This window comes from Hordeum vulgare, chromosome 4H, assembly GCF_904849725.1.
Source record: "Hordeum vulgare subsp. vulgare chromosome 4H, MorexV3_pseudomolecules_assembly, whole genome shotgun sequence".
Lineage (NCBI taxonomy): Eukaryota > Viridiplantae > Streptophyta > Magnoliopsida > Poales > Poaceae > Hordeum > Hordeum vulgare.
In genome coordinates, this window is record NC_058521.1 from 537,759,242 (window position 1) to 537,771,363 (window position 12,122).

At 45.8% G+C, this 12,122-nt stretch overlaps 1 protein-coding gene across 1 annotated transcript; it reads left to right on the plus strand.

Moving 5' to 3' along the window:
* Positions 1–509: 509 nt before the first annotated feature.
* LOC123449339 (probable leucine-rich repeat receptor-like protein kinase At1g35710) lies at positions 510–4,815 on the plus strand. The gene is made up of 11 exons (XM_045126533.1): positions 510–814; positions 1,539–1,686; positions 2,345–2,416; positions 3,028–3,099; positions 3,331–3,402; positions 3,477–3,620; positions 3,740–3,820; positions 3,924–3,995; positions 4,138–4,209; positions 4,318–4,389; positions 4,502–4,815. The coding sequence occupies exons 1-11, from the start codon at positions 721–723 to the stop codon at positions 4,590–4,592; spliced, it is 990 nt and encodes a 329-aa protein (XP_044982468.1). The 5' UTR covers positions 510–720; the 3' UTR covers positions 4,593–4,815.
* Positions 4,816–12,122: the final 7,307 nt, after the last annotated feature.

Consider the following 12,122-nt stretch of genomic DNA (forward strand, 5'->3'; position numbering starts at 1 on the left):
CACTTGGCGAAGGAACTCTTGACATGGTCATGCCCGTAGGATGCTCTGCATCAACTTCTTATTTGAGTCTGTCTTCTAGGCTCCCATCCTCCTCGAGTTCATCCACCCGGACGTAGTCGACGGAGCTCCGATGTAGATTCCCGCTGTTTCTTGGGGCGATGATGTTGGTGTTTCTCGTCATGTTGCGAGATTTGATGTTAGGTGATTAAGATCTATGCAAGAGTTCAACATCGACGACTGTGGATTCAGGGCATTGGTTCTTAGTAGCAGGTGCATGAAGACTTCCCGGCTGTCATCGACACGGTCAAGCCGGCTTCGGTAACAACGGCGCGTAGACGACTCGTTCTCACAACAGTAGTGGCCGTTCGATGGTCTTAAAATCTTGATGTAATTTTTATTATGTTTGAGATGCTCTGTTCTCCCTGAACTTCTATGTCTTTTTCGAAAGAAAAAATATCCCATGCTTGTTTTAGCAATGGAACGTGGCCAAATTTAACTGTGCACCGCTCGGTGCGCCCCAACCCGACCCAGGCATGGCCAACCCGACCCAACCCACCGACGCGGCGGTGAGCTAGTGCTCGCCTGCCCACTCTCTCACTCACTGGTCACTCCCCACACCGGCGCGGCGCCACCTCCCCCTTCTCTTCTCATATGGTCTCCCGCCGCGCTCCCCGCAACCACCGCTAGCGAGCCAGCCAGCCCGCCCCAACCCAGCCACCCATGGCCGCGGCGTCGTTCACCCGCCTCTTGCCCTCCCTCCTCCTCCTCCTCCTCCTCGCCGGCGCCGCGCGGGGCAAGACGGTGAAGAGAGACGGTACGTGCTTGCTCCTCTTCTGCTCCCCGCTCGTTCAAGCGAATCGATCCCTCCTCGCCTCTTGATGCGGTTGCGGAAACAAGGGTTCTTTGGCTGTTCCCTGCGCTGGAGATCTGACCCAGCCCATCGCGTGGGACGCTGCATTTCCCCTGTTAGTTAAGCTAGAGGATGTGAATTGGGCGTCCACTTGGTAGGTTGCCCAATTGGGCTCCCTGACAGACACGGACGGTTGTAGTAGGTTGTTTTCACCATCTTCAGCTGAGACAACGCTGCCTGGACGCTTAGCGTGACAGTAGGATCTGTCCTTGGTTTATCTCATTATTAGGTGCCTAAATTGGCCGTGCTTTGTAGATAATTGGTGCTCGTGACACTAAGTTCCTGGGCTACTGATGCATGATCCCTGCAAAAACTTGAGCTACCGATGTTATATGCTAACACAAATCGGGGACTCAACTGGTGCCAAGAGATAATGGCCAGACCTTCATGATTCAGTTGTAGGCTTGTAGCTGAACGAACGCCCGACACGATGTCTGGTTACCATGCAATATCTGGTGCAGTATCATTTCCCCTGGTTGCATAAGATATAGCTTGGTGTCTGATTGTGCCAGGAGGAGCGCTTTGTATGTACATAGATGCGTAAGACGTTATGCAGAATTGGCCACTTACGGTGACCGTTCAGTAGTTGCTTGGTGAGTGTTGAACTAAAGTTGTGTTTGTGCTGCAGTGAAAGCATTGAATGAGATCAAGGCTTCGCTAGGCTGGAGAGTTGTCTATTCATGGGTCGGTGACGACCCTTGTGGCCATGGTGACCTTCCCCCCTGGTCCGGTGTCACATGTACTCAGCAAGGGGATTACAGAGTTGTCACGGAACTGTAAGAAGACATGTCTTCATTCCTTGGTTTTACTCTTCTTTTTTACGTTGGCATACATAAAGTTTTGTGAAGATGTTTTATGATGTATTAGCATTTGCCTGTGAAAGAATACAAAACTGCCGTTGCATATTTAGTTTAGTGAGCTCCTTTCCATACAGAAACTCAATTCATACTTGTAGCCCATCCATATTGTAGTCTTGTAGCCACCTGAGATACATCAAGCTACAAGAAAGTCGCTCCTTCAGTAACTTTCTTGCTTGAAATCTTCAAGATGCAACTCAACCTGAAGAACTGCAGATAACTATTTGTTCTTGTACATTCCAACTATAGACCATGACCAGGACTAGAAAAAACTAATAAATCATGCCATGTATCTTGTCTTGTACTTCATACCTACTTTGACAGTAGTAATTTTAAACTGTTCTGGTACCAGTTAAAGGGAAAGTTGTGTACTTTTCTTGTATGGTAAATTCGCCTTTCCCGTGTTCAAGATAATTGAATAAATAAGATCTTCAGCATAACTTAATCTTTGACCAATCGATGCATGCTGCCTATGGATTTTTAACTTTATTAATTGCACAATCATGCACTTTGTCTGAAGCTGTTGTGTGCTGTTCATATCAGAGTGACCATATTATACCACTTTACCTTATTTCAGGGAAGTCTATGCTGTGTCAATAGTTGGTCCATTCCCTACAGCGGTAACAAACCTGCTGGATTTAAAAAAACTGTAAGGACTTTTTCATTGTTACCACTGATTTTATTCTCCTGTTCTGTGTATGCATCTTGATGCATGTGACAATGAACTGTTGGCATTTTTGTATCTACTAAGTGTAACAAGAACTTTTTCCTGTTCACCGGTACTCTATCTTCTGTAAGTGTCTTGGTGCACATAGCGATAACCTATTGGCATCATTGAAGTGGTGAATTTACTTACTATCAAGTTTGTAGCATTTTAGCATGAAAATGGCCAGACATCCATGTAGATGTATATATTATTGTGAAAGTTTATGTAATGTCTCATGGTTTCTGAATTTACATAGATCATTAGCCAGAATTTAGGAACTAGCATATTCTGAAAACATTACTTAATTTACATCAGCTTTTTATTATGGCTGAGTTACCCTTTCTGTGTATCAATTATTTATTCCATTTACATATTGTAGAAGTATCCTTTTCCCCCAAAAGAACTATATGTAGTTGGTTATTTTATCAGAGACTGAAGGTGGTTATTTTATCAGAGACTAAAGGTTGTACTAAACAGCTATGTAATTTTGACCTTATGTTACCTCATCTTTAACACGTGCTTGAACTGAGAACAATTGACTTCTGTAACTATAGGGATCTCCACAATAATAAGTTGACGGGGCCAATTCCTCCACAGATTGGACGGCTAAGACACCTCAAGATATTGTAAGTACGGAATGTTTTTGTGTTTAGTGAGGTGCATTTGGTTACTAGCTTGGTGAAATGTTTTAGTTCTTGCTGTACAAGCATTCAACCCATTCTCTGTATTCTTCCAATATCTCTGGATAATTTTGTATTGGATCATAATTACTTTGTTGGCATTATGGTTCAGATTTCAGAGCTGCCTATTTTGAATACAGTTGTCCTTCAGCTAAGCAAATTTGTTCATATTTTTAGGAACCTGAGGTGGAATAAGCTTCAAGATGTGCTACCGCCCGAAATTGGTGACCTAAAGAAACTTACACACTTGTAAGTTCAGTTTTGGAATGAACTGAATTAATTAGTACGTCTCAGTTTCTGTGCCTCTGACTACTACTCTTCAGGTATTTGAGCTTCAATAACTTCAAAGGTGAAATCCCTGTGGAGCTTGCAAACCTACCAGAACTACGCTATCTTTATCTCCATGAGAACCGCTTTACTGGGCGGATCCCCCCTGAGCTTGGAACTCTCAAAAATCTTCGACACCTGTAAACTTCCATCCCAGTTCCTCCTTTCTCAACTTCACATGAAAAAATATGTATAGTAGCAAAATATTAAGTCCTTTCTCTGCAGCATATCATGAATTATAAATCCTCTATTTTTGCAGTGATGTTGGTGGCAACCACTTGATAGGCACTCTGAGGGATGTCTTTGGCATTGAGAATGGCTTCCCCTCCTTGAGAAATCTGTAAGCAGATAGTTTAGAAGCTACCTGATTCATCTGATCCCTCCTGACTGGGAAATGCTGCCTTCTTAAGCTAGTAGGCTGACTGCTAAATTGTGTTCTGCAGATACGTTAACAATAATCAGTTGACTGGGGTGCTGCCAGATCAGATGGCGAATTTGACCAACCTTGAGATCTTGTAAGTTTTCTCAGCAGTTGAAATGAACGCTGTATCAAAACATCATCATAAACTCCAGTTTTCTTTCCTCCCTGGGAAAACCTCTTGCACAAAAATAAAATAATTAAACAACGACCTGATTATCCTTGTATATGTTCTGCAGGCACTTGTCCAACAATAGGCTGATTGGGTCGATATCACCAAAGCTAGTTCATATTCCAAGATTGACATACCTGTGAGTCTTACCGCTTAAAATTCCTAAATTTCAATCTAGTGTTTGATCAATGTGAACCTTTCTCTTCCATTTGGTTCTGGCCTTCTCAACCAGTATGATTTTCGACAGGTACTTGGACAACAACAACTTCATTGGAAGGATTCCTGAAGGATTATACAAGCATCCGTTTCTGAAGGAGCTGTACGTCGTTGGCTTTAGAATATCTCAACTTTTTCTCAAACAAATTCCTTTCATGCCAGCGAAAAAAGTTATTCTACATGCGTGATTGTCGAGGTGCATATGTTTGGTGCAGGTACATTGAGGGGAACCAGTTTAGGCCGGGAAGCAGGTCAAAAGGAATGCACAAGGTGCTCGAGTTACCCGAGGCCGACCTCTCGGTTTAACCAAGCTCATAAAGCGTGGGCCTGTTGTTTATTCTGCGCGGCAGCAGCCACCATTCTTCATCTCCACACGACGCGGTGGCGAGAAATACCGTATGTTCTAGGACGTGGTATATGATATATCTGTATAACTGGTAGCACATGAACTGTTCCTGTCACCGCACTGCTCAATGACAAGTTTACACGTACTACAATGAACAATAAAAAAAAATCAATTACAGAAGTATCAGGCAAGTGTGTGGGTCGTGCTGCTTTTTGCTGTACCTAGAATGGAGACAGAGACGCGCTTGAGAGAGAACCAGATGCGTCGCCAGCTGCGCGCTGCGTGCATGGCACCGACAGCCATGGATGCCGGTGTTTGCGTGTGTGGCCAACGATATCTGCCTTGCCTCGCTCCACTGGACATGATCTGGACTTTTGGAAGCAAACTCCGAGGCCGCCATGAATGGACGCAGGGAACTGGGGAACAAGTGGGAGCGAGAACATGCCAAAACCCAGGCTGGCTGGAAGACCTCAAGGGGCACTCAATTTCTCAATCTTCATGCCATGATGACACAATTCGCAGGATGCGTCAGGAAGCTGGTGATGATGCAGGTGGGAAAAAGAAGAGAGACGAGCTGAGGTGAGAACCAGGACAGCATTCTGCAGTCTTTCATTGGCAGAAGACCCACATGATTGTGTGCTGCCGACAGTCTGGTTGGCTGAGCGGCTGCGGCAAGGAATACATAGTTTCAAAATAAATGACTTAGTTTTGTACTAACTTTAGTATAAAGTAGAGTCATTTTAAGTCACTTATTTTGGAGGGAATACTACATACTACTGTACTGTCGAGGGCACATGCATTTCCTATCCTACTCCGTTTTATATACTTTGCTTTTATGACCTTAACGTCGATGATACCTTTGCTGGTGTATAGTAGTATACGGCTGCTGGTATCTCTGTTCCTTGTAGGTATGATCCAGTCTCAAGGATCATGCTGTCGCCAGGGGAAAAACGACGAGGCGGATTAGGCCAATCCTTGTCCTAGTTGCTGTTGCCAGGGTGACACTATATGTCTGTCCGTCTGTCCAACACTGGCTTGCCACATGAGAGGTTCTTGTCCTGCTCTCTGAGGTCTGAACTGCTGCATGCATGCATGCATTTCTAGCCATGGATGTGTGAGAGGGAATACTGGCGCTCTTTGATCTGTTTGCCATGGATGAGCAAACAGTTTCCATAAGTTTTTTTGGTCTCCCTCCCACATTGGTGTCGCTGTCCACGGCACGTGGTCCTTGGTCCTCGCTTTGTGCTGTTTTCCTGTTCCAAAACCTGGGCTGTCTCTTGCTGGCCAGAAGAGATGCCTCATTCATCATCAGAGCTGTAGGTATTTGTCCGGTGTCCCGGGGCAATTACCAGGCAGATGCCTCGTCATCAGAGCTTGTAGCTGCTTTTATAAATCTTAACTCTATTCTCTCTTATTGAATGGATGAGGCAAAGCTTTTGTCTTCGTTTTAGAAAAGAAAAATCTTAACAATGTCAACTAGGTCAATGCTTGCAGGATCTTCTTTTCTAATGCCTGCCAAGTCGAAGCTTGGCGCTGCATGGCCGTGGGCGACAAGGGCGCGATCATGCGTGCGTCATACAGGATCTGCGTAGGTCATATGGAATTTCTCCTTTCCATGCGTTGGAAACCTGTAGTACGCAGCTGGGCAGCGTTAGGTCCGACGACCGACACCAATGGTGGGTGGTTGCACGACGCTTTGCCCATGTTGTCTGCTGCTCATATGTTTTCGGTTTCAGCTATCAGTTGCCATCTTATCTTATTAAACTCCCAAACACACACACAAGTCGATGTATACGTACTACCAAAGATATGTTTTGTGCTGCCGGCGAGCGTGGTTAATAACACAACCAAGTATCGGCTATAAGAGCATCTCCAAAAGACGTCGAACGCGCCGCGCGCAAAAAACTTATTTGCCACGCGTTCATCGTCTGGATTGGCGCGGCGTGCAGCGCTGGCTCCAGCAGCTGCGCTAAAATGCAGCGCGCGCTGCTCCGGCAGCGCACAAAAATGCAGTGCGCGCGCACAACATTTTACAACTAGATAGATTGCAAAATCGGTAAAATAAATAGATTGCATAAAATAAAAAACGATACAAAGTTATTTTACATCGGTGCAACTAGATAGATAGTTCGAAAACATAGATAAAAGTACGGTGCAAGTAGATAGATAGTTCGAAAACATAGAAACTACTCCCAGTCGCTCCAATCATCACCATCATCATCGTCGTTGGTGTTGTCAGAGGTTGAGAGCCATATGTCCAACCAACGATCATCGTTTTCAGCGAAGAACGACCTCCCGTCTCCTGCAACGATATCGGCCTGCGCACTCGCCAATGCCTTCCGCCGACGCCTGTCCAACCGCTCCTCGCGGCGCCTTCGCGTGTCCTCCTCGCGGCGCCTTGCCCAGTAGTCTTGCTCGTAGGCGACGTCCTCCGGGTAGCGCCGGCGCCACTCCGCCATGACCCGCTTGTCCTCCTGGGCGACAAGGAGGCGGCGCTGCCGCGCAGTGTGCTCCGCACGGTCTTGTGCCGAGTTAAGACAAGGCGGCGGGGCGACGTCTAGCGCCTGCTGGAGCGTGTAGACATCTTGGAAGTTCATCTGCCGGCGCGGTCTGCCTAGGCGTCACGTCGCCGCGTCGAACGCGCGGGCGGCCTCATGCGTCGTCTCGTAGGTGTCGAGGCTGAGCCGGAGATCGCCGGAGCGTATCTCGGAGTAGTACCCGCCTTTAGGGCGCAGGCGGACGCCGCGGTAGCCCGACGCTCCTCGACAGCGCGGCGGCATGGTGGCGCGTCGGTGGCGGGGCACTGGAGCGGTGGAGGCGCAGGAGGTAGAGGAAGAGGAAGAGGAGTGGTGGAGGAGCGGTGGAGGCGCGCGTGGCGAGCGCCGCATTTTATAGGCGCGCCGGAAGCAGTGCGGCAAAAATGGCGCGCGAGCTGCCGCCTTTTCGCACGCGCGCAAGCGGTTCCCGCGTGCGACTTTCCCTCCACCGCTGGAGCGCGTCAAAACGTCCCCCGCGTGCGTCTTTTGGCGCGGCCGTTGGAGATGCTCTAAGATGTTGTCGTATCATCTATAGTTAACACATATATTCACTCATACAATAATGTTGGTTATAAGGTTATTATTTTTTCTCATCTTCTTTCCATCTCTTTCTTCGTATTTATTGCATCGGTCTAGGAGCACACATATAGTTAGGCTCTTGCATAAGAGCTCGTTCCTTTTGTTTTTTATGTCTCGGCCAAGCTACGTACCTGGCTGGAACGGATGGGGTCACCTGGACTGCCGGAGCAGCTCAGCTTTGCCTTTTTGTTCGCTGTTTTATGTTTTAAGTTAACCATCACCAACCAAACACAACCAGATCGAGCCACCACCAAACCAGTGTTAAAAGAAAACGCAGAGGGCAGGGCACCACCCAAGACCCAACCGAACCCACGGGCACGGGGACGAGGGTGGTCCAACGTTGCGACTCATAATTTGATTCTACTAGTACTCGTTTGGATATTGCCGTGGGCTGGACAAATGATTGGCGTTTTGCTCTATCCACACCACCCCATTATCGGAAATATGAATAATTTATCATAAGATTTTATTAAAAGAAAAACTAGGGAAAACATGACTATCATGAAATAGATGAATCAAGACATGGAATATAAAGATGAGACGACGAAAGACATGTGCACATATGATCTAGAAGAGTACATATGTAGAGCCGTACTATATACACAAGGCATCATATGGACTGATGAACAGAAAAAGAACATATCTAGAAGTGAAACTATAGCCAAAAGTTGTGGTAGGAACTCAACAAAAAGAACATGAGTACGTACTGTGTTGCAGCAGCAATAGGGTTGGTGTTGGCGTTGTCGTTGGCCATGTTACCGAAGAGGTGGTCGACGTCGGGGAAGTAGTCGTCGTCTGAAAAGAGATCGTCGATGTCCGTGATGGAAGCCAGTAGTCGCGTTGAGCGCTCCCGAAAAACCTTATCGCTCTTCTCCCGTACAGGACTCGAAGAGACGGAGTTTCGGAGGCCTACTGTCCCGACTTACGGTGCACGCCGCAAGTAGGGATGGGGAAGAACGTAGCAGCAGCACAGAGGAAGGAACCGGTGACGAGAGGAAGCTCTGTTGCATCTTCTCTGGAGAGGAGCGACCTCTCTTTTATAGGCGCAAGAGAAGGAGGCGAGAGGCCAACGACGGGAGCCGAAGAGTGTTGCGTGGGAAATGAAGCGAACAGCAGCCGAAGAGTGTTGCGTCGCTTTCAATATCCACTATAGCAAAACGTCCAGCTTCCGAGTGATCTTTCGTATACTAGTCGTGCGTGGCGAAAATTTAGTTCGGCTCGGCTCATTCCCGCAACCCGCGGCGCGTCATGACGAGTGGCGGAGGAGGAGGAGCGCGCGTGTATGTCTCTCTTGTTCTCAAGCTCATACATGTGTGGAAACATCCTCCCTTATAAGGAGGTCCAACTCCCACTAAACTAGCAATGTGGGACTAAACATTTCCACCTCTTGCCTTGCACAAATGTGTTGCATGGGCCTATAGGATTTATTAAGAATTTTCTGAAATTATATGTTGGGCTGGCCCAAAAGTAGACAAAATTACAGCAATCCCCCACCAGATCCCACTGGCACACAAAAAATGCATTTGGTTCCAAAACATTGTTTTATATACCGATACTGCAGTGGATACTGTTAAGTTGAACTTCCACCTATAACTCTATGCTACACTAGTAAGCAACTTGAACAGTGGACTAAGCCTTGAACTGCAAGTTTTCTGCGAATCTAGCTTCACACAGAGCTTTGATCGATACTAGGCTACTGTGGGACTTCCCCGCGGGTGGAGCCTATGCGTCATACTCCGAGACCTTTCATGAGTTTACTAGAGAGCACCCTACTCTCATAGATTGCGACGTTAACAATCAGACTCATATAGGTATGTTCTGAAGGATAACATCTCTGCTTCAATAAGCCACTTAGAACATATTAAGATGTATATCAACCTGCCATGCAGTTTACGAAAGTATTGCATCTTCATGGAGTTGTATTATCAATGATAAGGATACTTTCCTATCAGTTGACCAACGGCTTTGTCTTCCACATCTAATTCACGGGATCTCCGATCACAAAGAATAGGTTACCACTGTGAACAACTCAAATTGTGGGTCTCATACCCATCTCCCTCGATGCATTATCTATCACATTACGTGATAGACCCTTAGTAAAAGGATCTGTCAGATTTTTAAATGTTTGGATATAATCCAATGCAATAACTCTGGAGTTTTTCATTTTCCTGACAGATTTTAACCTTCTCTGAACGTGTCTTGATGACTTCATGTTATCCTTTGAGCTGCTCACTTTCGTGATCACAGTTTGATTGTCGCGGTTCATAAGGATACCCGGTACAGGTTTCTCGACAACCGACAAGTCACTCAAGAGCCGGCGAAGCCAATCTGCTTCGACCGTAGCTGTATCTAGTGATGTGAGTTCTGCTTCCATTGTTGACCTTGTTAAGATCGTTTGCTTGCAAGACTTCCAAGAAACAGCGCCACCTCCATGAGTGAATACATATCCGCTTGTGGCCTTTATCTCATCAGCATCAGAGATCCAGTTTGAATCACTATACCCTTCAAGCACCTTTGGGTGTCCAGTATAGTGAATTCCATAATTTGGAGTGCCTTTCAAATAACACAAAACTCTCTCTAGAGATTTCCAATGCACATCTCCTGGTTTTGAGACAAACCGACTCAGTTTGCTAACAGCGAAAGAGATGTGAGGTCTTGTAGCACTCGCTAAGTATATAAGTGAGCCAATAATATGAGAATATTTCAATTGGTGTCTAGCAATTCTTCAATTCTTTCGAAGCAACACGCTCGCATCATATGGTGTGGGAGAGGACTTGCACTCTTGCAGTCACTATACCCAAAGCGACTCAAGATCTTTTCCACATAGTGAGATTGAAGCAACGTAATCCCACCATCTTCGTCTCCCAACAACTTGATGTTCAGAATGACATCAACCACTCCGAAATCCTTCATCTCAAAACAGTGAGATAGGAAATCCTTGACCTCTTTAATAACATTCAGATTTGTTCCGAAAATCAGTATGTCATCAACATACAAGCAAAGGATAACTCCCTCGCCCCAACCATGGCGATAGTACACACATTTATCAGCTTCGTTTACAACAAAGCCTGCAGTTGTGAGAGTTCTTTCAAACTTCTCGTGCCACTGCTTGGGTGCTTGCTTAAGTCCATATAAAGACTTGAGCAACTTGCACACTTTCCCTTCCTGACCATCTACTACAAACCCATCTCGTTGTTCCATGTAAATTTCCTCATCCAACTCTCCATTTAGGAAAGCAGTCTTAACATCCATTTGATGAACGAGAAGGCCATGTGAGGCGTCTAGTGAAAGTAGTACTTGAATAGTGGTCAGTCGAGCCACGGGTGAGTAACTATCAAAGAAGTCTTCACCTTCCTTTTGGGTATAACCCTTAGCCACGAGCCTTGCCTTGTACTTTTCGATAGTACCATCAGGCCTAAGCTTCTTCTTGAATACCCATTTGCATCCTATAGGTTTGCACCCATAAGGACGATCAATGATGTCCTAAGTTTCATTTGCCAAGATGGAATCCATCTCACTACGGACTGCTTCCTTCCAGTAGTCAGCATCTTCAGACGCATAGGCCTTTGAAATAGAACTGGGAGTGTCATCTATGAGATACACACAAAAATCATCACCAAAGGACTTTGCAGTCCTCTGTCTCTTGCTCCTGGTAGGAACTTCATTGTTCTCCTCCACAATATTTTCAAAGTGTTCCATCGAGATGATAGGTTCCGTAATTGTGACTAATTCATGGTTTGTTGAATTAGGCATCTCCTGATTAGATGAGGTAGCTATATCCTTCATGGAAAAGATATCTTCGAAGAAAATCGCATCATTCGACTCCATGATTGTACCGACATCATGTCAGGTACCTTAGATTTTACAACCAAAAATCTATATCCAATACTATGAAAAGCATATCCCAAAAAAACAATCCACAATTTTTGGTCCTAGCTTGCGCTTCTTTGGGATTGGCACATTGACTTTCGCCAAACAACCCCAGGTCCGTAGATAAGAGAGTTTTAACCTTTTCTTTTCCCATTCCTCGAATGGAGTTATCTCTTTGTTCTTTGTGGGAACTCGGTTTAGGACATGACATGCAGTCAACATTGCCTCCCCCCACCATGCCTTGGAGAGACCCGATGTGTCTAACATGGCGTTAACCAAATCAATTAGAGTACGATTCTTTCTTTCGGCTATCCCATTTGACTGAGGTGAATAGGGAGGTGTCCTCTCATGGATTATACCATGCTCCGCACAAAAATAATCAAACTCATTGGAGAAATACTCTCCACCATGATCGGACCTAAGCCTCTTGATCTTTCGATCAAGTTGGTTTTCTGCTTCAGCTTTATAGATCTTGAAAAAGTTCAAAGCCTCATCCTTAGATTT